Source organism: Grampus griseus (assembly GCF_964374135.1).
Source record: "Grampus griseus genome assembly, chromosome: 11".
NCBI lineage: Eukaryota > Metazoa > Chordata > Mammalia > Artiodactyla > Delphinidae > Grampus > Grampus griseus.
Genome location: NC_139005.1, coordinates 3,384,547 through 3,412,050, shown reverse-complemented (window position 1 = coordinate 3,412,050; position 27,504 = coordinate 3,384,547). Strand labels below are relative to the sequence as shown.

Genomic DNA, 27,504 nt, shown 5'->3' with positions numbered 1-27,504 from the left:
CCTCCCGAACTACTGTGAAGCTCGAAGAGGCGCCTGGCGCAGCCTCGTTGCTAAGGAGCTTCCGTCTGCCCCGCTGAGGTCTGCGAACGGCAGGCGGGTTATACAGAGTCATCGGGGCAGTGGGACCGAGCCCACTGGGGCTGCCCACCTTCAGCCACACTCAGGACCCCCTGAGGGAGCAGCAGCCCCCATCTGAGAAGAACTCATCCTCAGATGAGGCAGGGAAGCTGGGGGCCATCTGCCTTCCCAGGAGCAGGTGGCAGATCTGGTCACAGGTGCCGGGGTCCTGCCCCGCCGCAAACCCTGGGCCGACACCCCTGCTGTTCACCATCTCGCACCTCGGGGACACACATACATACTTTGCAGGATCACAGCCACAGAAAGGGTCGTTCAGCCTCACTGCAGAAGGAACAGGGCAGCTGTATTTCCCAGGGTCCCTTCCTGGGATCAGGGCCGAAAGGGATCAGACGGCCAGCAAAGAGGACACCTCCCCCCGCTCAGTGTCCTGCCGTCCCAGAGCGACTCCAGCCTGTGGAGCGTGTGTCCCTTCCTTTTGGGGGGCAGCTCGGCAGAGCTGCAGACCCAGGCTCCAAGCTGGGGCTGGCCCTGCCCTGCATCGCCCCACAGAGGCGGCCCTCGGGCAGCTCCCCTTCCTCTGTTGGCCTTGTCCTCTGTCTGTAGAGCAGAGATGAGAAGCCCAGTCGCGCTTCCCCCCCAGGCGATGAGAAGGGGACTTGTGAAAGTGGCCTGCCAGGGATGCAAGCCGGGGAGGAGCGCTCGGGGTTGGGGGCGGGGACGGCGGGAGGGGGTCCCCACAACTGGAGTGTCCCTGCCTCATGACGGGGGCGCACGGGCATCGTGGTGGGAAGCACGGGACCGGGAGTCAGACCTGGACCCAAACTCTGTCCCTGCCTCTCCCCTCGACCACGGGTAAGCCTCTGTTTCCCCATCTACAAAATGGGCAGCCAGACACTTCCCACGGGCTTCTCAAAGGACCAAATGAGGTGATGCACGAGAAGGGCCTCGTAGGCGGTGGGTGCTCAGACCCGGTGTCCCGCAGATGGGGGGTGCCGCGGTCATGGCCGTGGGCGTCTGGACCCTGGTGGAGAAGAGCGGCTACCTCGGCGTCCTGGCCTCCAGCACCTTTGCCGTGTCTGCCTACATCCTCATCTTCGCGGGCACGCTCGTCATGGTGACTGGCTTCCTGGGCTTCGGTGCCGTCATCCGCGAGGACAGGAGCTGCCTCTCTGCGGTGAGTGTCTGCCCGGCCCTGCCCAGCGCCGTGGGCAGAGGGAGGGCCACCTGCCCCGGGCTTCTGAGAGCCTGGCCCCCTGACCAGGCTCCGCTCTGAGAGCCCCACCCAGTGACGCTGGCCTTGGTCTTGGAGGCCTCGGGAAGGCTGCCATGGTCTCCAGGTGCTTGGGACCTAAGCCAGGAGGGCACCCTGGAGGTGGCAGCAGCACTGCTCCTCCCCTTTTTTCTCCTCCTCCCCCGCTCCTCCTCTTCCTCTGTCCAGATTTTATCATGGTGATTTTCAAAAATAGGCAAAAATGAAAAGAATGTTACAATGAAGGTCCAGGTCATCACCCAGACCCACTGCCACCATCTCAGAGCCAATCCTGTCCATCTGCACCCTCCCCCGCTCCCCGCCCCACCCAAGGCACCAGATATCACGTCACCTGTAAAAATTTCAGGGTGTACCTTAAAGACGTAAGGATCCTTTTTTTAGAAGAGGTAATGACAAGACCATTATCACACCTAAAAACAATTAACAGTCATTCCTTGATATCATGAAATAACCAGGCAATTCCAAATTTCCCCACTTGACCCATGAGCTGTTCTTCTTTTTTTTTTTTTTTGCAGTTTATTTGAATCAGAATCTAAATTTGTAAGGTCTGCGTATTAGAGTTGGTCGATGTGTCTCCCAAGTCACTTCTAGTCTCTAAGCTCCCCATCAATCTCTCTCTGTTTTTGTTCCTTGCAATTTACCTGTTGAAGGAACCAGGTCATTTGTGCTTTGCTCTCTCCCAGTCTGGGCTTCCTGAGGCCTTGCTGGTGATGTTCTCGTAGTTGGGTGTAGAAGCTTGATCAGACTCAGGTGTGATTGTTTGGGCAGGTGTTTCATGGGTGAGGTGGGCAGCACAGGCTCCGCGTCAGATGCCCCCCTTGAAAGCTGAGAGGACACCCGCACCCCACCTCTGGCTCCAAGTGTCAGGAAAGGAAGGGCTGCACTCGACGGGGCAGAAGCCGGAGTCCCGCTCAGGACTCCCAGACCCTCCCTCCCTCCTGGGCACCTGCTGCCAGGGCAGGCTCCCTGGGGCCCGGGTGGCAACTCCCCCTTCATCTCCCCAGCGACAAGTCCAGTGCGGGCAGGGTAGGCTACAAAACATCTGGGCTCAGAAAGGAAGGGCCGGGGCTGGAGTCAATCAGGCTGAGCCTGGAAAGGCTGCAGGAAGAAGCCTTGAGGGCTACGCTCTCCCTGCCCCGCTTCCCGTGCCCATCACTGACGTGGCAGCCTCGGCCCCCCGCGTCTGACCAGAGAGAGGAGGGGCCGGAGGGGCCGAGCCCCGCCGCCTCTTGCGCCAGCCGTGACCTAGCTTTTCACTCTGAAGGCAGCAGCACCTGCGCCCAGGCTCAGCGGGACAGCCCTCCCCTGCCTAGCAAAAGTCCTTAGCTCTGCTGAGGGTCGCCCAGAGCAGGGTGCGGGCCGCGTGGACGGTGGGGGGGTGAAGGCCCACGGGGACCAGCCACCAGAGTGTGGCTTTGACTTGAGCTGTCCTTCCAGCCGTGGGACAGGGGTGCCCTGAGCCAGCCTGTCCCTGCCAACCGTCCCCAACTCCTGAGTCCTGGTGAGCCTGCTGACACCCTCGATCGGACCCGTGCGAGCTGGATGAGGACACGAGACATGACTGAGGGACCGGGCCTGTGGTGTAGCTGGTAGTGAGGGGCAGGGGGGTCCAGCCCTCTGGGACTGAGGCTTACAGGGACCGGGGCTCCTGGGCCCGGAGAGGGCCCGTCCCCTGCATCATCCGTGACCCCTTTGCCCCGCTCAGCCCTGGTCCTGCGGGAAGCAGGGCCTTCGCCTTGGCCTCTGGTCTCGGCCTGAGCCCTCTGGCCTGGGAGGCAAGCTGCCGGCCCTCCTTCCCACCCAGAGCCCTCCCTCTCGGTTCTAAAGGAGTCCTGTGGCCCGTGGTCCCCTGCAGCCTGGGAAACAGCCCTCTGCTTTCCACCGGGGTGCGATTATAACACAATGGGCTTGGATCACGGAGCGCCCCCTTCCTCTAAAAGCAGCCCTGCAGAGTCACAAGCGTCGTAACCTCTGTGTGCCAGGCCGTTCTAAACACTCAGGCATGTTAGTTCCTTTGATCCTCATGCCAGCCCCACGTTTTGGAGGCGAGGAAGGTGGGGTTAGAGAGGTTAAGCCATCAGGTCTGGGTCACACTGCTGGCGGGTGGCCGTCCCCGGGCCCCTGCTCCCACCCGCCGCTCAGCACAGCCTCTAGAAGGTGCCGTTCACCCCCAGGTGAGAAAGCTGGCCTGGGAGACGTGGGGCCAGCGCGGGCCGGGGCTTTCTTGTGATGCTGCTCTGTTAGAATCACCTCCGCATCACCTGGGGAGCCCAAGCGTGCTGGAGGGAAGCCGAGCGGGACAGCGAGTGCAGAGACACCGTCTCGCGAGTCCGTGGACACCTGCGCAGAGCAGCTGCCCTCAGAAGTCTGGGGGTGCAAGAGTGACTCCCGCGGGGCCCAGCTAGGCCCCAGGGCAGGAGACGGGGTGGGGTGGAACCCTAGAAGCCCTTGCCCTCATTATAGTGCAGAAATAACTGTGCACGGTCAGAACTCATCCAGGCTAGAAGGGAACCCAAGGGCCATCGAGTCTAACACTCCATCCAAGGGGCTGCAGGACCCCGGGGAGAGTGGGGGTCACCCAGATGTTAATGGGGGCACTCAGCGTCAGTGGCCATTTTGGAGGCTGTCAAGCCATAAGCTCTTTTCCCCTTGGCGTCTCGGAGGCCAGAGGAGAGCCGAGGGGTCTGTAATTGGCCGCTGTCTGCCCGCCCAGCCTCCCCTTCCTACACGATCCATCCGCGAGACGTGTCCCGCTATCCAGGCCGAGCCATTATGAAAACACGTCTCCAGCCTCCGCAGTTGCAGCCTGACCGTCACTTGGCCTGGGGACCACCCCTGTGCCCGGGGCCGGGCAGAGACCGTGCGAAGACTTAGGAAGCCCAGGGGCTCGGTCTGGCCTGTGGGCCGGGAGCACACCTCTTGCTCCAGGCTTCTGAACTTCAGAGGGTCGACAAACAGGTGGGCCTGCTTGTCTCCCTGGGCCTGGAGGCGGGGCTGGGGGGCGCAGGGGCTGCTGGACAGGCAGGTGTGAGATGCCGTCCTTCCTCCCAGCCCCACTTGACCCTCCTGCCCGCGTTCACTTCTATCCCGCCCAGAACTGATGCGTTCTCTGCCCCGACATCACTAACCAGACACATCAGAGAGGCGCTAACTTGAAAGTGAGGTCAGGGGAAAGCGCGTGTGTGGACACACACACACAGCCACCCGCCGCCAGCAGCGTGGGGATGAGGGCTGACAGACAGCAAACCTCGAAGCCGCGCATCTTCTTCCTTTGCTTTTCCCCGCCCGACCCCTGAAAGAACCAAAGACAGACCAGGTCCAAGGACAGAGCACAGGTGAGGGGGCGGATCCTGAGAAACCCACATCCTGGCCCATTGGCCTCTGAATTACTGAGCATTTGAATGTTTAAGCCAGGAAGACGGCTGGAAGACTTCTCCTGGGTTAACACAAAGTAGGAATTTTAAAACCCATGCTCCCGTTTAGAGGCAAGAGGGATACTTAAGTCAGTCTAAAAGTGTTCTGTGGTTCCTGGAGCTTCTTCCTTCCTGGTCTCGTTTCTTTCTTCCCCCTTCGTGTCTAACTTCCTCTTGAAATCTTTAATCAGCTAAATGGACAAATGCAGTGAGGGTAGCTCTATACAAAGCGCTCCCTAAGGAGGAAAAGGGATGATGAAAGACCAGGCGTCTGAATGATGGGCGTCCACCTTGCATTAGGACGAGGGAGGGGCTTGACATCAAAAGTTCCCTGAGAGCTGCCTGGTGAGGGCGGTCCAGCTCCCTCGGGCCCCGGGGCCGGCGTCCGTCCTGGCCTAAGCCCCTCCCCCAGCACATCTGCAGTCCCTCAGACTCACTTTCTCAAGAAGCAAATGTTCATCGGGGACAGGAATAGCACATCTTCGCCGGTGCTGAAATGATGACCAGCACGGAGCCAGAAATCTGCAAGGGGGAAAGGGAACAGGGTTTAAATTATTCACACCAGATCTTCTTTTTTAGCAGGCTGCATGAGAGCGCCAGATAATTCAGGCCATCTCAGCCCGAGGCCGATGACCAGCACAGATGTCACCCTGATGCAAAGAAAGGGATATTTGTAGCGTTTGGAATATGGGCTCTGAACACTTTTCTATCTTCAGCCAAATGAAGATCAGGATAGATGGTTCAGGCTCGACTGGTCTTTGTCAGGGCTTCTTTTCTATTTAGGGGATGGACTCAAAGGAGGGAGTTGTAGAAACAGTTTCTGAAAATGAGGGGCCCCCAAGTTGCAACACTTCCGTCAGATACACCCAGACTTGGCTAACCAAAGGAGGAAGGACTGTGGCTGAAAAGCAGTTCGTAGTGCATCCTGCCTGGCCTGCTCCGGGACCTCTGGGAAGTCACCCAGCCACTCCCGGCCACCGTGGTATCCCCATCCCCATTCCGGGGTGAGGAGTGAGGAGGGGAACGAGGCAGTATTTTAGCTCTTAGGAAACGAGTCACCACATTATATAAAGATCATAAAGTGTGGCTATAATTATCACTTGCATCACCATCACCAGCTCCTTTGAGAAGAAGCCTAAATAAATGGAGTTATTCTTAGGCCCGTGACTCCCAGGTCCTCACAGCTTGCTGGGACACTGTGTAGAGGCAGGGGATGCAGGCGGCGTGGAGGGTGCCTGGGTCCCCTCGCCCAGGCCTTGGACCATGTCCTCCCCGGGCTGGTTCCTCACCCACGTTACTTTGCCAGGGCCCTACCAGCCACCGAGCCAGCTGGTCACAGCCTACTCTGACCTTTGAGTCACTGCCCACGTGCGTCAAAGGAATGGGTCCTGCAGCCAAGGCCTGGGGAGCCCCAGCTCCGCCCCATCGGAGGAGAGGACCTCTCCTCATCCGCTTGGCGTGGGCAGGAGGATCCTCGCCAGGCTCCTGGGGAAGCAGGTACAGATAACCTCAAGAGCCATCCTGGAGGTGCTGCACGAGAGCCCCGCGGTCACGCAGCCCGCTCTCCCAGCAGGCGCCTGGCACACCTCGGCGGGAGAGGCCCTGGGCTGCACGCGGCTGCCTCGTGGATGTGGCCCCTTCCTCTCAAGGCCCCGCAGATCCTTCCCCTCGGCCTCCTTCTTGCTGGCCTTACTTGGGTCCGGGGCTGCGCAGAAAGGGCTGCCAGGCGGCTGATGAGTGAACTCCCCACCCTCTCCTCAGCCACAGAGAAACAGACTCTCCTGAGGTCATGTGGGCCTCACCCCGGCTCGGTCCGGGCCCTTCCGCTGTCCCAGCTGGCATGGTCCCCTTTTCCCGGACGCCTCCAACACGGGGAGTGGGCACGCACCTTCTCGTGACTCGGGGCCCGTCGTTGGCATCCCAGGTGTAAAGGGAAGCAGGGAGGTGAGAACTGGGGACAAGTTACCCAGCTGCCTGCCACCTGGTCCACTGGGAAGTGGAGGGCAGGCTGCAGGGCGCTGCGAGGTGCAGGGGTCGGCTGTGCACCAAGGAAGTGCTTCGGCTGGGTTGGAGATGAGTCTAACTCAGCTATGTGTGAGTGGGTGACCACCCCGCAGTGGGGGCCGAGCAGGTGTCGGAGCAGACTGACCTCGGAGAGGCAGCGCGTGTGTGGGTGCCTGTGTCTGTACGGTGCGTTGCAGGAGGGCAGGGATGGTTGGTAAACCGCATCTATTTGCGTCCCAAACCCCGGAGTTGATTGAGGGAGTATCCTCTGCCTTTCCATCATTCGGCTTCCTGCTTCCTTTCCTCAGCAGAGTCTGGGTTTAACACGTCACCGGGAGGGGACGTGCTCTGGTCCCTGTCACCTAGCTGGGCACAGTCAGCCCTGATCACTGAGCCCTTCAACCGAGGAGATCCTCAGAGCAGGTGATCTGGACAGCAGATAGTCCTTCAACAAACGTTTAGAGGCCCCGGGTGTATGCAGACGTTTTTTCTTCCCAGTATCATTTCACTCCTTTTTACGTAACGTTAAAACAAACCCTATGCCACAGGCACGTGCCCAGCAAGGAAGGCCTGGCGAGGGCTGGCAGCTGGGGAGGGCTGACCCGGAGAGGAGAGGCTCCCCTCCCGGCCCCCGTGTAGGCAGCTGGCAAGGTGGTTGAGAGCAGTGAGTGTCGCCGCTCTACTCTGACGGGACTCCTGGAAGGACGTGGCTGGCGGGGGCAGGTGGGCACCTCCCCCGCTTTGCTTTGGCCCTGCAGAGCCGGCCTCAGCTCCTGTCTGCCAGCATGAGCCACGGGTGCAGGCAGGGGGCGGGACCCACCTTCCTTCCTATCAGTGAGGTGAGCGCGCCGGCTGACCCGAACCTCTCGGCAGTGGTAGCAGCGCATCGCAGACTTGGGGCTGCAGGCCCCCTCCGCCACTGGGACCAGGACGGGAGTGGTGGCTGGACAGCTGTCTGGACATGCTGCCCTCATGTCGGGTCCCGGCACTGGCCTTGGGACACGGGGTGCCCTCTTCCATCTCACCGTACTTCACACGGAGGCTTTAGAGGTGCTTAGAATCAATGGAGCATAAGAGCAGGAAACAGAGAGATGGCAGTCAAATGTCATCTTTATTCCTAGTGAAGCTGATGGGAGTGTGTGTCTTTACACCTGTGTCCAGAAGCCTTAGCAGCTCCAGCTCTGGGGAGACATGCGTACATGCCTAAGAAGGGTATCACTCAACCCACCGTGTGGTGGCGAGCAGAGAATGTGGCATCCGGAGGACAGACTGGCCCCAAGGGGAGGGAGGGAGGCCCGCTAGCCAAGCAGATTGGAGTAGCCGTGAGTAAGGATGGGGGGAGAATCCGGCTGTCCTTCTAGATGTCCCTGCAGGGAGGCGGGAGGCCAGGACAGAGGAGGCTTGGCCCTGACTGCACAGACCGATGCAGCTGTGGCACCAAGACATTCTTCCCATCTTAGCCCCACATTTTATGCAGACGGCCCAGAGAGGGTGAGGGACTCCCCCAGGGTCACACAGCATCCTGTCCCAGAGGCCAGACTCCCAGGCCAGGGCACCTTGTGTGACATCATTCTCTTCTCTGACCAGCACCCTTCAGGGCTCAAGGCCCACCTTTTCCTGGGCTGCAGCAGATGTAACTGATCCCCGCCTGCTTGTAGGAGCAAATCTTCTACAAGGGGCAGTTTTTACAGCCAGCTACCTTCCGCCACCTTCTCCTCTCCAGTTTTCCGCAGCTCACGCTCCAAGTTACAGTGATGGGCCTGCCTAATTCATCCGCCTCAACAAGCATTTCCAGCACATTCCAGACTTCCTGCCCTTCTGGGCACAAGGCAGGGCGGGCAGGGTGGGCAGGGGAGAGGACGCGGAAGGGACTAAAACCCCGTCTTGGCTTGGAGACTGGTGGGGAATACGAGACGCCTGCATGAAAGGACAGAGGACCGTGTGGGTGGCTGACATTCCCATTTGGCTTGATCAGAGCCCCCGGCCTCTCTGAGCCCCCAGACTCTTCCTAACCTCCAGGCTCGGCAGGAACGCTACTCAGCCTCCCTTTCCCCCAGTAGCCAACTCTGTCCTAGAACGACCACTGCTGGGGACCCCGGCACCCATCCCACCCTGGGGTCCCTGCCACCTGCTTCGTGCTACCCCAGCCCTTTGCACAATCTCATCTGTGCCGGCGTGAGCACAGGTGCCCGCAGGCTATATGACATCTCTCCAGGGCCCATGAGCAGTCAGCCCCAAGGAACACCCAGGCCCTTTCAGGGGACTCGCAGGAGGCAGCAGTGGGTGACCTCCCCCCCCGAGCCCAAATCCATCAGGCGGTGGCATCCCCCAAGTCCCTGGGCCCCTTACGTCCAGGGGAGCCTGCTCCTGTCCCCCCACCAGGCGCTGCCATCCCCTCCTGACCCTGCTCTCTCCCCCCACACAGCCGAACTCCTAGCAGTCCTAGCCTGAAGTCCAGTGGATGCCTGGCTTTGGCTTGTGGTTCTGGAAATGTGTTCTCCTCCTGTGACCCCCACAGTATGACCTTGGGACCCCCAACATTTTGGCTCGGGCATTGGATGGCCTCAGCTGCATCCTCTAGATGTGTCCCTCGAAAGCCTCCTGCCTCCGCACGGCCAATCTGCTCCCTCCTCTGCCCTCTTCCAACTGCCCCTCCCTGTGTGGACCGGCTCTCCTCTCCCCAGCCCCGGTCGTCTTCTCCGCTCCCAGCCCCTTGGGCCAGCACACAATACTGTATTAGCATCAGACACGGGCCAGAGCACGCCCTGACATCCTTTAGAGCAGCCCAGAGCTGAAGTCGCCGTGGCTGGACGGCCTGGGCCGGGAGCCCTGGGCTGGGCCGGGAGCCCTGGGCTGGGCCGGGAGGATAGAGGTCACCTTCATCCTTCCAGCAGTGACATCTTGTTACTGGAATGGCTCAAGGCTCCAAGGCTCTTTTCTGCACGAACGGGCGGGCAGCTGCGCCCTGAGCCCTGACAGCCTCCAGCCGGTGGTTAATTACCAGAAAATCACGCGCCCTGAGGTCACTGCCGTTTAAGCATCTGGCCCCGCCTTTTCCGGTCCGGCCTCTCCGGCTGCTCCGAGCTCCCGGACCCTCCCACGGCTGTGATCAGCTCACACAGCCAAGCGGGGTCGGGGTGGGGGGACTGCAGGCTGGTCTTCTCCCCGTGACTCTGTCTCGGCTGCAGCCTGACTCTCCTGTCTCACTACCTCCCTGAGAGTAGGCCGGCTTCCCCCCCGCCCCAGCCCCGCCTGCCTGGACACAGCCTGGTTTCCATCGCTAATCATGCAGAATGCAGAGCGGACAGAGGAGAAGAGCTTCGGCCAAGCTCCCTTCTTTGTGGTAGAATCAATCCCGTGGAGAAATTCCGGAAGTCCAGTGGTGTAAAGTTCTTAAAAGTTACGTCAAGGAAGGCGCCAGCTGGGCCAAGCCGTCTGGTCTCGTGGGTCCCAGGAACCATGTCCCGGCTTGGCCCCGTGCAGGGTCAATCCACCTGAAGACTCACCTTCTAATTAATCACCGTAATGTCACGATGAGGACTATGTCCGCATGCGTCCTGCACAGCCGCTTATTAAAGAAAGCATCGGTTTGGTTCAGAGAGTCCTGTGCTGTCTCAGCTTCGTTTGGGATCTGTAGCTCTAGAAAATATCCAACTTTGCTTCCAGTTCAAACTGTTCCATTAGAGAATTAAAGGGGGGAAAAAAAACACAAAAAACTTTGGTAGGTGGTACAGGGGTGGAGGTGAATGTTTGGGTCCCGTTCTGTGCTTACCAGGCTGGTCCCTTCTGTGTCTGGGGTCCAGTCTGGTGTATTTGGAAGTGACGTGTCCTTATGGAGGGCTCTGGGGGCAGAGGCTACAAGAGGTTTCTTTGGAATTCTCACTGCTGGTTTCTCTCCGACCAGGATTCCGGTGGTCGATTCTGGAAGGACTGGGGATGGGGCTGAGTGTGAGGCTGGCTGCTCGCAAAGCTCAGGGGGGCTTGAGGGTCAGGGGGTGTTGGCGTGGGGTGGGCTCCTTTCGCCCCGCGGTACACAGGGGCAGGGCAGAGCAGGTGGGCACACGGGGATCAAAGCCAATACACTCCCGGGAGCGGGACAGGCGTGAGGCCCGTGAGTCAGACGGGGGTTAGAAGGAAGGGTGAGGGCCACGGGGTCGCAGTCAGGACCTGGGCGTGCGGCGCGCACCCAGGAAGCCAGGGGAGCTCGTGGAGGACCTCTCGGCTCCAGGAGGGCTTTGTGGAGGCCTTGACCAAGCTCACACTTGACGGCTGTCAGCTGCACAGCACAGACGTGCTTGGAGCAGCGAACACCGGGAGGGCCCACAGAGACCAAGGTGCAGCCCTGTGTGCCCTCTCGGGGTGTAGCCCAGCTGTGCGGCCCCCAGACTCTCAGACGGTCAGGCCGGGCTAAGTAAAGCGAAGGGGACAGACGTGGGCGTTAGAGCTGCGGCTGTGAGCCCAGCACAGGCGTGAAGGCACAGGGCCTTTGCTGGGGGCCAGGGAACCTGCCTGGGTGGTGCTGAGGGCTGGAGGCTGCATGGGGGCCGGAGAGAGACCCTCCTGCGCCTGGGTTTCCCCTCTGTCTCTTGTCACCACCTGACACCCGGCATCCACCTAACCTGCCCCCCAGCCATGCTGTGAGCTCAGCCAGCCCACCCGTCAGCCATCAGGGTGATCCAGCGTGCAAGCACACAGCCCTGCAGCCAGAATCCCTGGGTCCAGTTCCAGACTCAACCACGTGCCGGCCACGTGGCCTCGGCCAGGCTGTAGCCTCGCCACACACGTGTGGTGCTGGCGCCTGCAGAGCACTGTGACGAGAAGGGCCGTGCAGGGAGCACCCGGGTGGGTAAGGCACTGGTTCTCCCAGGAGGGCTGATTGGGGCTTTCAGGAGTATTTCGGTGGAGGGGATGCTGTCCACTGCTCCCACTGTAGAAGACCTGCCTTTCCTCTGTTCCTCAGAAGGCAGCACCCCCTGAGTTGGGTTATCACCTGCTAAGCCACAGGCCAGGAGCTCTGGTGGTCTCTTGGGAGTGGTGGGCTCAGGGCCCAGTGCGCCCAGACTTACACTGAAACATGACTTCTCCACGTTACTCACAGGGGCTCTGAGCACTTTTTATTGACTTCTGTTCAGTAATTCCAAACCCACACCAGACCGAGTTGAAAGGGGCTGGACTGCAGCTCCAGAACCTCTGCAGGCTTCCCAGAATCAACCGTCATCTACCGACTTCAACAGCCCACCTCCGCCCAGGGGCCCGCCCGGGGACCCCAGGCACAGCCAGGCTAGCAGCTTCCTCTCTGCACCCCGGGTGCTGGCGCGCCCGCAGCTGAAGCCTCGTGGGCCTCCCTGATCCTTCCTCGAGTCGGGGTGAGCAACTTCCTGCCCCAAAGTTGCCCTCCAAGGCAGGTACGGGGTAAAGCCCCTCCCCTGCTTCTGTCCGTGTTGTTTCAGGCTTCTCAGGAACCACAGAACCTTCCTGAGATCTTTTCTGTCATGTCTCCAATAGTGCGTACGGGCACATATGCAAATCAAGCCCCAGCATCCGCCTTAGAACCTGAAGGTAAATGTGTAAGTCAGAGTTTCTCGGCGGCCTTGGCACTGGCCTTGACATTTAGGCCGGATCGTCTTTGCCACGGGGCCTGCCCTGTGACGGTGCGAGGCTTGGCCGTGTCCCCACGGCCTGCACCCACTAGGTGCCGGTAGCACTCCTTCCCCGACTTATGACAACAAAAAATGGCTCCAGACGTTGCCAGACGTGCCCTGGGGGCAAAATCGTGCCAGGCGGAGAACCACTGGTATAAATTAAATGGAAGTAACAATTCCGCGCCACCCACGGGTCAGCAGAGGATTAAGCTGCTGCCCCCAGGCGTGGGCTGCGAGCTCTGGCCAGTCCCCCTTCTCACAGGCACGCTTTGTAAGAAGCGCACTTGCAGATCTTAATCCAGGGCTGCTGTCCGAGCATCTAGACCCAGCTGGGCACCAGGCCCTGCGGAAGAGCCGGAGGAGCCTGAGACAGGGTACCTGTTCCCCAGAAGCTCACGGTCATCCTGGAGAGACAGCGCAGTAGCACCAGAAGCAGGCTCCTGGGAGCAGTGGGTGGAGTTACGTCCCTCACCCCACGGAGGCCACGCCCACGCCCGGGGCTGGGATGAGGGGCGGAAGGCAGGGAGGGTGGGCCCCGGGTCTAGCCCAGGGGAGAAGGAGAAGAGCTGGAGTTCTTGTCGGGACACGAGGCGGGTGAAGCGCTGCAGGCATGTGGCTGGGACCCGAGGGCGGGCTCGTGGAGGACGTGGCTGAGCTGCGTGTGGAACTCCAGGCAGGGGCACAGGGCAGAGGCGCGGAGGCTGGGTGGCTGGGCCTGGAGTCAGACAGCCCCCTGCACCGTGGGGCGAGATGATTTGGCTGGACCCGGGGCGTCAGGGGAGACTTGGTGGAGGGCAAGGCAGAGGGCAGAGGCGAGGCGTGTCAGAGCTCAGGGCGCCACATGGCAGAGCCCTCCAGCCCGGCCCCGGTGCCCAGGCTCCAGCCGGCCAGCTCCAGAAGCCAGGCTGCCAGGATCCCAGGGAGTGGGGACTGTCACCCCAAGCTATGAGTCAGGGCCTCCCCCGCGCAGGTGAGTCACACACCTGCAGCCCTCCTGCCGCTGGAGCTACTGCCTGGAACCAGTGCCCGTGCCCACCGACCACCCAGCCGTCCTTGTCCCTGGCACCCGCCCTCCGTCCTGCAGAGCCCAGCCCGGCCCTGACCCCCCTCACAGAGGCATCTTTACGGCCGGCCGGAGCTCCTGGGTGGGAGGGAGCGTCACAGCCTCTCGGGCCCGCCCTTCCCCTCCTGACGACTCCGGCAGGTTAGGTAGTCTGTTTGATGCCTGCTGATGCGTCAGAACAGTTTTGAGGGGCTGGCAGGTATTCATTTAGCCTGCCATCATGTCAGGATGTGGTTGGGTCGCCCTCCGTTCCCATCCACCCTCTTCCCCAGCCTGGCTTCGACAGCACCTGTGGCAGCAACGTCCCCAGAGCAGCGTGACACTGCCACGTCTCCAGGACCACCCTCCCACGTGACCCGCAGCTGGAGGGGTGATGGAGAGGAGCCTCGGCCCCCGCTGCCCTCCCCCGGCGCGGCCGGCATGGGCGTGCGGCGCGTCCCCCGTCACGGCCGGCGTGGGCGTCCGACGCGTCCCCCGGCGCAGCCGGCGTGGGCGTGCGGCGCGCACCCAGGAAGCCAGGGGAGCAACTGGCGGTCACTGCGCGTAGGGAGGAGAGCGGCCTCGGTGCCGGGCGGGCAGGGGAAGTGGAGGGGCCGCCGTGTCAGAGGAGCTGCAGGCCGGGCATGTGCCCCTGGTTGGGGACGGACAGAGCTCGGGCACACAGGCTCTCCTGGTGCAGCGCTGAGCCTGGGCTTGGAGGGAAGGGGACCAGGGACCTCCACTGTGCTCTTGCCTCAGGCCCGACAGATGATTAGGGCCAGCGGTCGCCACTCCTGCAGAGACTGGGAACGCTTCCCCACATCCCCGCTTCCCCACCACTAGCAGCTCTGATGCTGGGAGGGATGGGGCCCAGTAAGATGGGGGCGGGGGCACGGGATTCACTTAACTTGAGAGGAAGCCTGGCTCTTGGGTGGAAAGTTCCTTCTCTGTGCCAGCTCCCCCGTGGGCTGGGAGGTGTCCAGGCCATGCCTGCAGACCCATGGACAGGCATCCCTCGGAACTGGCCCCACAATCCCCGCCCTGCCACTGTCTCCTTCCATCTGTATCCCCTCCTGCCCTCCTTCCATTCCCTACCTGACAGGCCCTGAAGTCTCAGAGCTCGCCCCCAGCCTCAGCCTTCCCTGGAACCCAGTGATCCAGTGACCAGGAGCTGTGGCCCTGGCGTGGCCAGCCAGGTGGGCGGCCCTGGGGGGAAGGAGGCGGCACCAGCCAGTGCTCAGAGGGAGGGGCTGAGCGGCCCCAGAGGGCCCGCTTGCAGCCAACAGTACCTCCTTCCTCTTCCTCCCCTTCTTCCTGTCCCCCGCCCTCATCTCCATCCTCCCTCAGCTCCCTCTCCCTGTCCCCTCCCAGCCACGTGGGCCTGGCATGCATTTCCGACCCTTGGCTCCTGTAAGAGCAGCCCAGGACCAAGCAGTGACGCCAGGTGGGAGTGGGAGACGGATGCAGGCCCATCCTCCTGCCGGTCACAGCCAGGTGCACAGCCTGGAAGCCAGCCAGCAGGGCTGTGACACATGTGCGGAGCGGTGGTGAGGGGAATTTAGAGCCCCTGCAGGGCTTTGAAGGGCTGTGCCTTTCCCAGGATCTGCGCTTTGCTGTTCCCCAGGCTTGGCTGTAGCTGCCCAGCCAGCATCAACACGCTAAGCCTCACTGGCTCTCCCCACTCCCTGAACTGTAGCCCCCCCACCCCCGGAGCTCTCTGCACCCTCCAGGCCTCCCACGCTCTCCCCTCCACCTGGCATGTGCTTCCCACTTCCTTCACCTGGCATCTCATCCTTAGAGATGCCACTCAGGTGCCACCTCCTCCAGGAAGCCCTCTCTGACTGCCCTCCCCAACCTGGGGCCTCCTATGGTTTCTAGGGCCTGCCCCATAATAGCATTTATAACACAACGTTGTAGTCACTTACTTATCTGTCCCTTCCACCAATAATTGAGGCCAATAATTGCCTTACTTAACGATACCTGGCATACAGTAGGTGTTTAATAAACATTGGGTGGGTGGACGGATTAATGAACTGACAGCAGACCGGTGCATGAAGGGTGGAGGGGGGAACTCCAGGCCAGCAGCCGGGAGAGGTGGGTGTCCAGACCCCCGTCCAGGGCTGCTGGGAAGAGTAGGAAGAAGCTGTGAGTGATGGGAGCCCCCCTCAGCTTTGGGGAAGCATTTGTCAGAGGTCCTGAAGGGCCGGCTGCCTGCCCAGGCTTGACCCGGCCGTGACCACCTTCTTTCCTCGCTCCTAGTATTTCTGCCTGTTGCTGGCGATCTTCCTTGTTGAGCTGGTGGCGGGGGTCCTGGCCCACGTGTACTACCAGAGGGTGAGTGAAGCGTCCTCCTCGTACTTTCCCCGTCGGCTCCCCAAGGAGGGACAGCGCGGGGAGGGGTGCATGGGGCTGCGGAGGCAGCGACATGCACGTGGTCCTGGGCCTCACCCGCCTGCCTTGGCCAAGGATGCCACGGTCAGGTACCCTCCCACTGGGTGCTCAGTGACTCAAGGGTGATATTCGGCTGGTAGAGACAGATGACTGCACTGTCCTTTCACGCCAGCGCCCATACGACTGACGGACGTCCTCAAGATAACGATTGTAAATATTTTTAATATCACCTCGGAATGAAAATCAACAGGTACAGCCGTCCATATTCAGGGGTTCCAGGTGCACAGATTCAACCAATCATAGATCAAACATGTTTGGGAAAAAATTCCAGAAAGTTCTAAAAGGAAAAACTTGACTCTGCCGTGCACAACTTTTTTTGGGGGGGGGCGGCGGGGTGGTGGGAGGGGGGCTGTGCTGCGTGGCTTGCGGGATCTTAGTTCCCCGCGACCAGGCATTGAACGCTGGCCCACGGCAGTGAAAGCACCGTGCACAGCTATTTACGTGACATTTACACTGTATTTACAACTATTTACGCAGCGTTTACGTTGCATTAGGTGTTATCAGTAATCTGGAGGTGACTTAAAGTATACGGAAGGATGCGCACAGGTTATATGCAAATACTGCGCCATCTTATTATACACAAGGGACTTGAGCGTCCGCAGAAGATCAGTGCTAGTCCTGGAACCACCCCCCAGGGACCGAGGGACGACTGTATTTAAAGGCACCCAGTGCCTAGCCTCACCCGTGCCCCCACCAGCCTTGAGCTCTGGGGCCCCACCTGTCTCCCAGCTCAGCCCATCACACTCCACCTAACGCAGGTCCCCAGCCTTCGCAACGCCATCTCTAGGGACCCCGCCTCCCGCCCGGGGTCCCAGTTCACTGTGTGGGAGGCCTCGGCCATAGCAACGTTCAAGTTCAAGGAGCTCTAGAGTAGTGGGGGCGGGTCCGTGGGTGGTTCTGCTGACGTACCTTTCCTCTCCACCCTCCTTAGCTGAGCGAGGAGCTGAGGCAGCACTTGACCCGGACCCTGGCCCAGAACTACAGGCAGCCCGGCGCTGCGGAGATCACAGCCTCCGTAGACCGTCTACAGCAGGACGTAAGCACCTGCCCTGCGGGCCTGAAGGCCACGCAGACATGGGTTCCCATCCTGACTCTGTCCCTTCCCGTCTGTGTGACCCTGGGCGAGTCACTAAGCTTCTCTGAGCCTCATAGGGCGTGGGAGCATTAACTACGCCCACAGGTAGAAGTCCCTCCCACCACGAAGTTACTTCCTGAATCCTGGTTCCTTCTTTCCTCCTCCTCTGCCCGCCCCTCTGGGTGCCTGGTGGGCAGGAAGCTGGCGGTACCAGGATTCGGCTGAGGCCCCAGAAGAGTGAACTGTGACAGGCAGAGGTATCTGAGCAAAGCCGCTGTAAGAATTACCCAGTTGCCAGCCATCGGGCAGAACTAGGGGCACAGAAAAGCGGTCTCTCCTTTCCAAGAAGAGCCTCAGCAGATCCCCGCAGTGAGGCCCACAGTCCTGCCAGAGGTTGGGGGGGGCAGGTGGACCTCAGGCCGATATGGCCACCACTGGCCACACGCGGCTCCTTACACCTAAACGTAAACCGCAGGCCCTCGGTCACACTCACCACATCTCACTGCCCGGTGGCCACGCGTGTCTAGTGGCCACCAAGGTGGGCCGCACAGGTACAGGGCATCTCCACGTTCCAGAAAACTCTGTTGGATGCTGCAGCTTGCAATCTTGGGGGTTTCGTGCTGGAGAATTTGAGACAATGCTCCCCGCCTGCCCTGGTGCCCCTGCTCCCTGCCACCCACGCCACCCTCACCCTGTGGGCCCTGTGCCATCCTGCGTCTGCAGTCCCACCCTGGGCCTGGGGCCGTGGCCTTTTTGCCGGGACCCCAGGCAAGTAGAGGGGGAAGAGGCTGGGGGACCCTGAGCTCCGGCTGTGTCTTAGTTCAGTAGGGGTTGGCACCTGCCCTGTTTCCCCAAGACTGGCCCAGCTCCCAGGGGCTCTCTTGTCCTCCAGTGTAGTGGCGAAGGGCAGCCCTGTCCCCAAGGTGCACACACACCCGGCTGGGCAGCCCCGTCCAGCTCCGTCTGCACTTGGCAGGCCTCCCACATAGGAAGTGTGCTGGGTCGCTGCCCTGGGGCCTCTCTCAGGAAGCCCGACACCCCACAGGCCACCGCGGTGCAGGTGAGGCTGGGGGACCCTGACATGGAGAGCGGGGCCGGGGAGGCCAGCTGGGCTTGCCGGGGGGAGAGGACAGGAGGGCACAGTCTAAGCAGAGGGGGCCAGCTCTGCAGTGCTGCCCCGCGGGCACCAGAGCACATGGACTCGGGTTCCCACACATGCCAGGAACACCTAGAACACCCTCACAGGGACCTGAGGGACACTGGGCCCGGCCCGCATCTTGGGCCTAAGGACACTGAACCCTGAGAGGCAGTGTCTGGGCTCCGGGCCGCACCACGGGCCTGTGTTCACGCACGTATGGTGACCACAGGGGGCCCCTCGCTAACTGCCTCCTCTGTACTGGGCTCGTGGCCAAGTGCTTTACGTGACCCGCCGCTTTCAGGCCTCACAGCAGCCCTCGTGGAGGTACCTGGCCATCCCGATGTTACCGGGGGCAAAACCGAAGCCAGGGGGGCTAAGCGACCTGTGCAGGTGGCATACGAGGACAGTCCCGCGGGATTCCCAGCACACGCCATGCTGTTCCCTGCTGTCCGTGCTGTTCCCTGCCGCCTGGTCCTCGGGCTCCTCTGCTGCCTTGCGGGGCCTCCTTGGCCCTTTGCCCACGTGAGCACCTCTGTCCCTCCTACTAAGCGATAGTCAGTGACAAGCTTGGGAAAGCCAGGAGCTTCTTACTCAAGTTCAGGCCCAGGGCCTAGCTTCACTCTTGGCACACAGCCGGTGCCTAATAAATGCTTGTTAACTGGACTAAATGTACCTCCACCCCACACACCAGAGAGCCTCACAACAGCCGTGTTCTGTGGCCCCTACAGGGACTTGAGTCTCAGTCCCCTAACTCGGGGTGCAGGAAATAAACCGTGTCCAGCTGTCCGGCTCCCCTGAGGCCCGGGCTGGTGCTCCCCACGCCCCGGAGCCGTGTGGAAGACCCTGGTCTTGTTCGGCCCCTCTGCTCGGCACTGAGCTGGCTGTGTGTGGCCTCTGGGCACCTCTGTGTCCTGCAGGTCTAGGGGATCTGAGGCTTCGAGGCCTGGATGGGGGGCATCTGAGCCTCTGGGAAGGCTGCGACCCTGTGCCGGTGGGGGGGTGTCCTACCTCCCTGGATGACCAGGAAAGCACCCCCTGGTGGTTTGGTGCTGCCCTGGGCCTGCATGCAGTGGTACACGGCCCCACTCCCTGGGGGACCCGCTGGCATCCATCTCCCCACATCTTCTCCCAGACCCTCCCTGCCCCAGGGACACCCAGCGCAATCTCCTTAAAGGACGTGGGTGAACAAAAAAGGTGGTGATCGGTGTTCCTGCCACCGGCCCTCCACCCGCCCGAAGAGGAGGGCCCCGCAGAGCCAGCCTCCCGCTCAAAAGAGGGGAAGGGAAGAAATCGCGGAAGCAAGGAGGGATTGGATTAAGAGCTGAAGACTGTCCTGCGGCCCCGTAAGCGAGGGGCTGGAGGGCCCCGCCCCTCCCCCGGGCGGGTCCTCACCTCCAGCCCCGTCTCTCGCTCCAGTTCAGGTGCTGCGGAAGCAACAGCTCAGCCGACTGGCAGCACAGCACGTACATTCTGTCTCCAGAGGCCGAGGGCCGCCGGGTGCCCGACAGCTGCTGCAAGACCGTGGTGGCGCGCTGCGGCCAGCGGGCACACCCCTCCAACATCTACAAGGTGGAGGTAAGTGCCCGTCCTGCCGGGGCAGGCGGGCGGCCCGGAAAGGCTCAAGATGGGCCGGGTGGAGATCATACTCACCGGCCACGACACGGCGGTGGGCCTTCCAAGGTCCCCACGAAGCCTGGGGGTGGCAGCCACTCCTGGGAGATGCGGGGACATCGTGGCACACCCCTGGGCCACCTGAGAAGCCCACGGGCACTTGAAAGGCTGGACCCGGCCCTTTAAGTGTCTGGCCTCCCTGAGCTGGGTGGGCGTAGCCCCCCAGCCAGCCCTCCCTCCCCATCCTCACACACCTCTGGGCCAAGGGGTGTGTGACCTGCCTTACTACCTTCCAGGGAGGCTGTATCACCAAGCTGGAGCAGTTCCTGGCCGACCACCTGCTGCTCATGGGGGCGGTGGGCATCGGGGTGGCCTGCCTGCAGGTGAGCTGGAGCAGGGATTCGGGTGCGGGGGGCAGTGTCTGGAACTCTGAAGCCCTCTCTCGCTAGCTGAGGTCGCAGATCCTGGCCTTCTGCCCGCCCTTGCCCTGCCTGCCCCCTCCTCCCCCATCCCCTCCTCTTCCCTCTGCAGCCGAGAAAACATGAAGGAAAATACCCGGGCCTTGGGGCCACCTTGAACTTGTCAGGCACAGAGACCTGGGAGGAGTGGGAGTGTGGGCTCAGGTATGTGCATGCACTCTGTGTGTGCACGCGGGGGTGTGTGTGCACAGCCTGCTGTGGTCCGAGTGGTCCATGGGTGTGTCTGCATGCACCTGGGTGTACGTGGTCGGGGCCGGATGCACATACGTGTTTAGGCGGGCTGTGCATATGTGTATATTCTCATGCATGGACACGCGCTCATTCCTCTGTGTGCACGTGTGCGCGTGTGTGTGATGCACGTGTGCGTGCCCTGGAGGTATGTACACCCAGCTCTGTGCTCTGAGGATGCGCGATGCCTTTTGCTCCGTTTCACCGCTCCACACCCCTCCCCCGGCCACCACCCAGGAGTCTAGTTGCGGGTGCAGCCTCAGTTCCTCGTTTGTAAAAAGGAGCTGATGGGTGACCAGAGGGGATGGGCATCGTGCACATACATTACTCAGCTCATCGCTGGGCAGACAGCAGACACTCAGAAAATGGTACCCACCACCGTTTCATCGTTTCTACGTGGGCACAGCGTCTCTCAAAAGAGCCGAGTTGTCTCCTGCCCCCCTCACCCACACTCAGGTGTAGGCGCAGCGAGCCGGGGGCGGCAGGTGGGGGGCACTCACGGCCCTTTCGCACCGCCCAGGCAGGCCTTCCGCTCGGTGCGCTGACTCCCGGGGGGCCGCAAGCCGGAGCCGGGGGAGGGATGCTCTGCACTGCGGCTCCTACTCTGCCGAGCTTCCCGGACACCTGTTGCCGACTTCAGGTGTTGGGGGCCTGCTCTGCGGACGCTGACCGGACCTGGGCCGCACTCTCCGTCCGTTTCCTCCTGACCTCTGTTCTCAAAAGCGTGAAGCTGAAGATGAAACAGTGAGGCCAAGGGCAGGGAGCGGGCTGACCGCTGAGCCTGAGGTCAGGGTGGGACACGTCCAGCTGTAGGAGTAACGCTGAGGAGGCCGGGTCACCGGGTCGAGGGCAGGTGCCCGCAGCCCCCCGTTGACCCCCACCAAGGGCGGCTCATCCTCCACAGCGCCCTGCGGGACTGTGCTCATGCCCCGGAGAGAGTGTCACCGGGCCACCTCTGGGTCCCCATCCCTGGCCCATTTTCTCCGTCTGTTCCGCTGCGGCGGCCGAGCCTCGGGGCTCCAGCGGCCCCTGCCGGCTGGCTCTGGAGCTACCACCCAGCCTCGAGGAGGGGCTCAAACCAGGCCAGCCTCCCCGGGCTGCCATCCTCCACCAGGCACCTAGCACCTTCCCCACACCCGCCCAGCCTGGCGCTTCGGAGACCCCCAGGCCCTGGAGATACAAGGCCAAGATGTCATGCCCCCCGTCCTCAGGAACAGGGGAAGTCTTGCCTGGAGTCAGAGGCCCCCGTGGTAGACGGAGCCCCCCCTTCTGTGTGATCTGGGGAGCCACCCTCCCTCCTGAGCCTCAGTTTCTTTACCTGGAAAATGGAGGAGTCTGATGTCTGCAAGCCTTTTTTAAGCAGCAGCGATCTCTCATCCTGGAAGTCTTGCACAGGAACCCAGTTATTCAACATGAAGCCAGAGCTGATGCGATGGAGGAGTCGGGAGATGAGCCTGGCGTGAGAGCCCTCAGGAAGCACTTGGCCCCCCGCGATTTTCCGACTTTCTGGGAAGGCTCCTGCCTCAGCGAGACGGAGGTGCTGCCGCTTCTTGGGACGTTAGGTAGATGTCTCATGAATACTCTGAAGACCAAGCAGGAAGCAACGACAAACGACGAACGTAGCAAAGCTGATTCCAGCCAGACGTCGCGTGTGCCTCCAGGGCGCGTGGACCAGGCACTGGTCTGCCTGCAGAGATGCTGGCAGGCTGGGTGGCCAGGATGCGAGAGGGGGACGGGCCTCCTGGAGCCTCTGAGGGCTGCACGTTGAGGTCACCTGGCAAGCTTTAAAACGCCCCGGGCCTAGGCTGCACCCCCAGAACAATTAAATAACGCCATCTGGGGCTGGCAGCCGGGCAGCTGTGTGCTTGTAAAGCTCCCTGGTGGGTCCAGCGTGCAGCCGGGAGGAGACACGTGAGAAGGAGCCCTGGGGGCCTGGAAGTCAGCAGTGGGAGAGATCAGGAGCTGGGGGACAGGACCGCACCCTCGCGGTCCTTAACCCCCCAGACAGTCCTGAGCGGGGCGGGCAGGGGCCGGAGGACAGACAGAAACAGGAAGGGGAATTTACAGGGAGCCCGACTGGAGAACTTTCAAAGAACTGGAGCCAGCCGGCAGCGTCCCTGAAGAGCGCAGAGTGCTCCTGGCTGTAGCTTGGGACAGCGGTTGGGGGCTGGTGGGGACACTGAAGGACAGAGGTCCCACACCTGCCAGGCTGTGCACCTGTCGCTTTCAGCAAGAGCTGGCAGGGCCCCTCCACCCTCCCGTCTTGTGTGACTCCGTACACTGGATTTCCAGACCCGCAAGGTGCCCCACATCGTAGGCTTGTAGTCCGGGAAAAACTCGAAGATTCTCTAGGCGGGTGTGTCAACCCTGGACACGCAGTAGAATCAGGTTTAAAAACTACCACTGCTCAGGCTCCATCCGCACACATCCTGGCTGTTGGTCTGGGGCGAGACCCACGCACGGGTGTTTTCTAAATCCCTCCAGGTGATCCACGTGTGTGCTCGGGGCTGAGAACACGGCCCCACCTATTCACGCCCCTCTGGGGCACCAGGCCAGGACCCAGCTCCACCCTCGCGGCCCCTTCCGTGGGCGCGCTTTGGAGGCTGTCCACGCTGAGGTCACTTTGGAAGCTAATTGTCAGCGTATTCTGGCCAGGAAGCTTCTATCTAAAAAGGACATAGTGGCTCAGCCCCTTTTCCGACCGTCCTCTTCACACACAGAATCCGGGAGCCTCCCTCTCAGGGGCAGGGTGGGCAAAGGAGGGCGAGGGCGAGCACTCTTTGTCAGCTTTGTAACAGGAGCTGCTGTGTGCCAGGCGCCCTGCCCAGTGCCAGGCCACACCAGCCAGCAGCACGTGGTCCCCTCTGCTAGGGGCTCTCACTCTAGGGGAGGAGACACAGAGAACACAGGAGCCACGCACACAGTGTGAGCCCTGGGGTTTGGGGAGCACATAGGAGACCTGAACCATCATGGGCAATCAGGGAAGGCTTCCTGGAGGAAGTGATATATAATTAAGCCTTGAAGGAGTTTGACAGAAGCAGAAGGGGGAAGCATGCCAGGGTGAGGGGACTACACGTGCAAAGCCCTGGATGGCTGGGGGATGGGGGAGGTTTATCCTGAGGGCCCTGGGGAGCCTCTCACAGGCTCAGGGTGCAGAAGGGGCTGGGTGCCGTGGTGTTGGTCTTGTCATACTGAGTTTCAAAGAATCTCACTGGGAAGGCTCTGGACCTATGTACGGTCTGGATGTTTTCCTATTGATAGAGGGGAACTTGGGGCTCAGAGGTTATGACTGAACCCAAGGTCACAGAGCCCCAGATAGAAGCTAACCCACTCCCACTCTGACATTCCCACAACGTAGGATGGAAACCTGAGCCCAGAAACATACAGGACAGCGAGATTGGGGTCTGCAGGTCATTTAAAGGGGAACTGAAAGATCTTATCAGAACGGCTTCTTGGACCTCCCTGGCCCATCCTTGATGCTTGTAATGACAGCCGGCTGCCGTCCCAAAAACCTCACAAGAGGCTAAAAGCATGCCGGCCTCCCTGTTAAAAAGCCCGCACGCGGCAAACACCGCCTCCAGGCAGGCTACTAGGAGAGGGCACCTCTCACCCGTGCCCCACACAGGCTGAGCCCAGCAGCCTGTCCAGCCCACCCTCTGCCATCTCCTGCTCCTGCAGCCCCTTTGGCCTGTGTGTTCCCTGCTCACAGCCGTCTGTGCTGAGTCCCCCATGTCCTCTGTCAGGAACGGGACACTGGGGGTCCCTCAGGGACTGGATAGTTTGGGCCCATTCCCCTATGGGAATCAGGGTGGTGTGTGTGTGCGTCCGTGCGTGCGTGCGTGTGTGAATGTGCACATCCTCGGCCCCTCTGCATGCATCAAAGTGGTGTGTGTGTGCATGTGCACATGTGTATACACGTGTGTGTACATGTGCCCACGTGTTGATGAGCACATCGTCTGCCCCTCTGCATGCATCAGGGTGGGGTGTGTGTGTGTGTGTGTGTGTGTGTGTTTGGACATGCGCTGACGTCCACCTCGCCGTGCCTTCCCCAGGGGCACCCTTGGGACACATGTCATGTACAGAGTGCGCGTGCTGGACGCTCAGCCCTCCGGGCCCTCCCCGGCATGAGAGGTGTGCCGTAGGGGATGCAGCCACAAGTCTGTGCTGGTCCAGCTGCCCCCATCTGGCCTCTCCCTGACAAGATGATCCCCCAGGACAAGTCATCAAACCATGAGGTGGGACAGGGCAGAGGGCCTGCACGCCACCTGGCTGGAATGACTGTGACCGCCATCCGCTTAAAGCCAGCGGGAGATGAGATAACCTCTTAAGCCACCTTTGAGCCCATGGCTCCGAATCCCAGAGGTGGATTAGCGCTGCTCTTAGCACCAAGTCTGAAAGCTGAAAGCTGTGTTCCCAGGGCGTGAAACTCCCGCGTGGGGACAGAGGGGAGGGAGGAAGGGGGCACAGAAGGGCTCGACCTCTGCTCCCTCCTTGAGTCTCTCAAAGAGAAACTAGGGTCTGCCAGCCCCACGCCGTCCTCATCAGCCTGTCCTCCTCCGTGTGCATCCGGAGGTACCCTGGAAAGATCAGGTCAGCAGCAGCCACTGGGAAAGATGGGGTACTGTTTCCTATATTTGGGAAACCCACCTGGACCCCTGTCCGCGGCACAGTCACGGGCTGCCCTCCCAGTGTCCCCTCCTGCGGGCCAGGAGCCGGAAGCCAGCAGCGCCATCTTCATCAGGGCCACGGCCCCAGCCCTGGGCCTCCTCGGTCTGACACGGCCTCACCTCCGCGTTCTCAGTGCATCCTCGCGCGTGAGGGAGGAGAGGAAGAGGAAGAAGCAAACAAAGAACAGGGTGGGGAACAAAGGTCCTCATCCTCTGCGTTTAGAGACGGGCAAGTGAGACGTGGGAGGCGACTGCCCAGCACTGCCCGGCTCTGGGCAGCTCGGAGATGGGACAGAGGGGCTGGCAGGCAGGCTCCCCGGGCCTGGGGCTGGGGCCGTGTCCCGAGCTGGTTTACAAGATGAGCTGGTGACGGTCCTGGACGCTCCACTGAGGGCTTCAGTTTCCCCTCCTGCACGTCGGCCAGAGAATCGACTCCGGGGCCTTGTTTTTCTCTGGTATCTGAGAGCAGCAAGATGTAGACAGACTTTCCTCAGGAAAGACGGCTTCAGCCAGCAACGAGGGAGTGGCGGTGTCACCGTTCGGAATCTAATAAAACCAGGCCATCTCCAGAGAAGATCTGGGACCACAGAGCCGCCGTGTGGACGGGAAGCTGGTTCGACGTGCAGGCCCTCACCCAGGCCACAGAATTGCAATCTGCAGCTAACAGGGTCCCCGGGGATCCGTGACCATTCAAGTGTGAGAAATACCGCTCTTGGGTGTGGTTCTCAACGTGGTCCCCACCTCCACCCCCAGCATCACGTGGGAGCTTGTTAGAAATGCAGAGTCCCAGGCCCAGGGCCCCCTGATCAGGTCCCCAGGGGGCACTTGGGGGTGGGAAGCCCAGCTCCAGGGCGCCCTTGGCCGGCACACTGGCGGGCTCTGATTGCTCTGTCCCTCTGCTCTTTCCACCCGGCAGATCTGCGGAATGATTCTCACCTGCTGTTTGCACCGGAGAGTCCAGCTGCATTTATACTAACGGCCAACCTTGTCCCCGTCCCACTGCCCCTCGCAAGTTCAGGGGCCCAAATGCCATCGGCCAGGCCTGCGACATCAGTATCAGCTGGCCTAGAAGCTCCCGGAAACAACCCCCACTCTGTGCCCAGCCCCTTGGGACCCACAAGTGCCTGAGACCATGGCTCCTGCAGCCCCCTCCCTGCACTTCTGTGGGCTCACCGCCAGAACCCCCAGGCCGGGGACGGAGCCTGCTGGGAGACCACAGCCAGAGCCTCTCCAGGGCTCTCCAGAGCCCTCCCTGCTCCTGAACCCTGAACCAGGGCTAGAAACCTTGGCCCCTCTGCGATGCTTACGTTGGGCCCGTGACCCTCCCACCTGTGCTCAGCATCCTTCCTCGTGCCTCTGCTAGGTGTGCTTTCCCCCCCCACCCCGGCCCAGGAAATGCATCAGGTGGGCAGGTAGGGTTGGCTCTGCCCCCAGAAGACCTAGCCTTCTGCCCACCACCACACCTTCTCACCTGGAAAGGAGTGTCAGGTGGCCCGGTTCCTTCCTGCAGGGCCGGGGTTGGGCGGCGCAGGCGGGGTGGAGCTGCCAGGGCCGGGAGCAGGGTCCTGCCTTGGGCTCCTCCCCGGGAGAGGTCCCCAAGCCCCGTCTCTAGCCATATGCCCCTCGGGGGTCTCCTGTCCATGGCTTGAATCTCAGGGTCACCGATGCCAGTTCATTAAAAGGGAGGCCAGCTTTCCAGCAATCCCAGATTGCACCAAAGCCAAAAAACATGGTGCTGCGATTATCTTTGCTGCCCTCCAACTTCCTGGGATTCGTGCATATAATCGAAAAATAACCATAAGTCCCAAGTTCTCTGCAGGGCTAGAGGCCAGGCTGACGTCACACTCTCCCGCCGGTACCGGGACCCCGGGCCACCTCACTCCAGAGTGGCAGCGTTTCTCCACGGGGACCAGTTCATTTGTCCCCGTCCCCAGATGCGGGGGGGGGGCACTTTTCACCCCAAAGCAAAGCGACTTCCATCGTAATTCAGAGAAGCTGGGGGACCCAGGTTGCCCAGTGTGAAGCCAGAAGGAAGTAAATGCTTCGTCTTTTGTGACAGAACGCGCTCGTTCTACTTCATTCACTCTTCTGTCTAGAAAACTTGCTTGAGGTGGGCGGGGCTGGGGTCCGTGGGAGCACCTGGGCCAGCTGGGCTTGGGTGGCCCCAAGACGGGGGCACGGGGTGGTGCGGGGGTCTGCAGGCTGGGCGCGAGCCCCTCGCCTGGTGTGAACCCGACAGTCCCATTCACTGTGTGAGCCCTCCATCCACCAGGGATGTCCCTGGGGGGAGCCCACCTTGCAGGGGAGTCCACAGCCCTGCCCTCCTCCTGTGTCACGCCCGCATCTTGGTCGAGATTATTCTCTGAACAACCACGGGGCCGCCCTCCGATGGCCTGGGTATCAAGC

At 61.4% G+C, this 27,504-nt stretch overlaps 1 protein-coding gene across 1 annotated transcript in view; it reads left to right on the top strand.

Annotated features, from left to right (window-relative positions):
- The window catches only part of TSPAN11 (tetraspanin 11), a 63,000-nt gene extending 36,829 nt beyond the window's left edge, over positions 1–26,171 (top strand). The window contains exons 4-9 of the mRNA XM_082666803.1: positions 1,061–1,252; positions 15,709–15,783; positions 16,832–16,936; positions 19,530–19,688; positions 20,021–20,107; positions 26,015–26,171. Of these exons, the coding sequence (XP_082522929.1) occupies positions 1,061–1,252; positions 15,709–15,783; positions 16,832–16,936; positions 19,530–19,688; positions 20,021–20,107; positions 26,015–26,074 (678 nt within the window). The 3' untranslated portion in view covers positions 26,075–26,171. The remainder of the gene's footprint in view (positions 1–1,060; positions 1,253–15,708; positions 15,784–16,831; positions 16,937–19,529; positions 19,689–20,020; positions 20,108–26,014) is intronic.
- Positions 26,172–27,504: the final 1,333 nt, after the last annotated feature.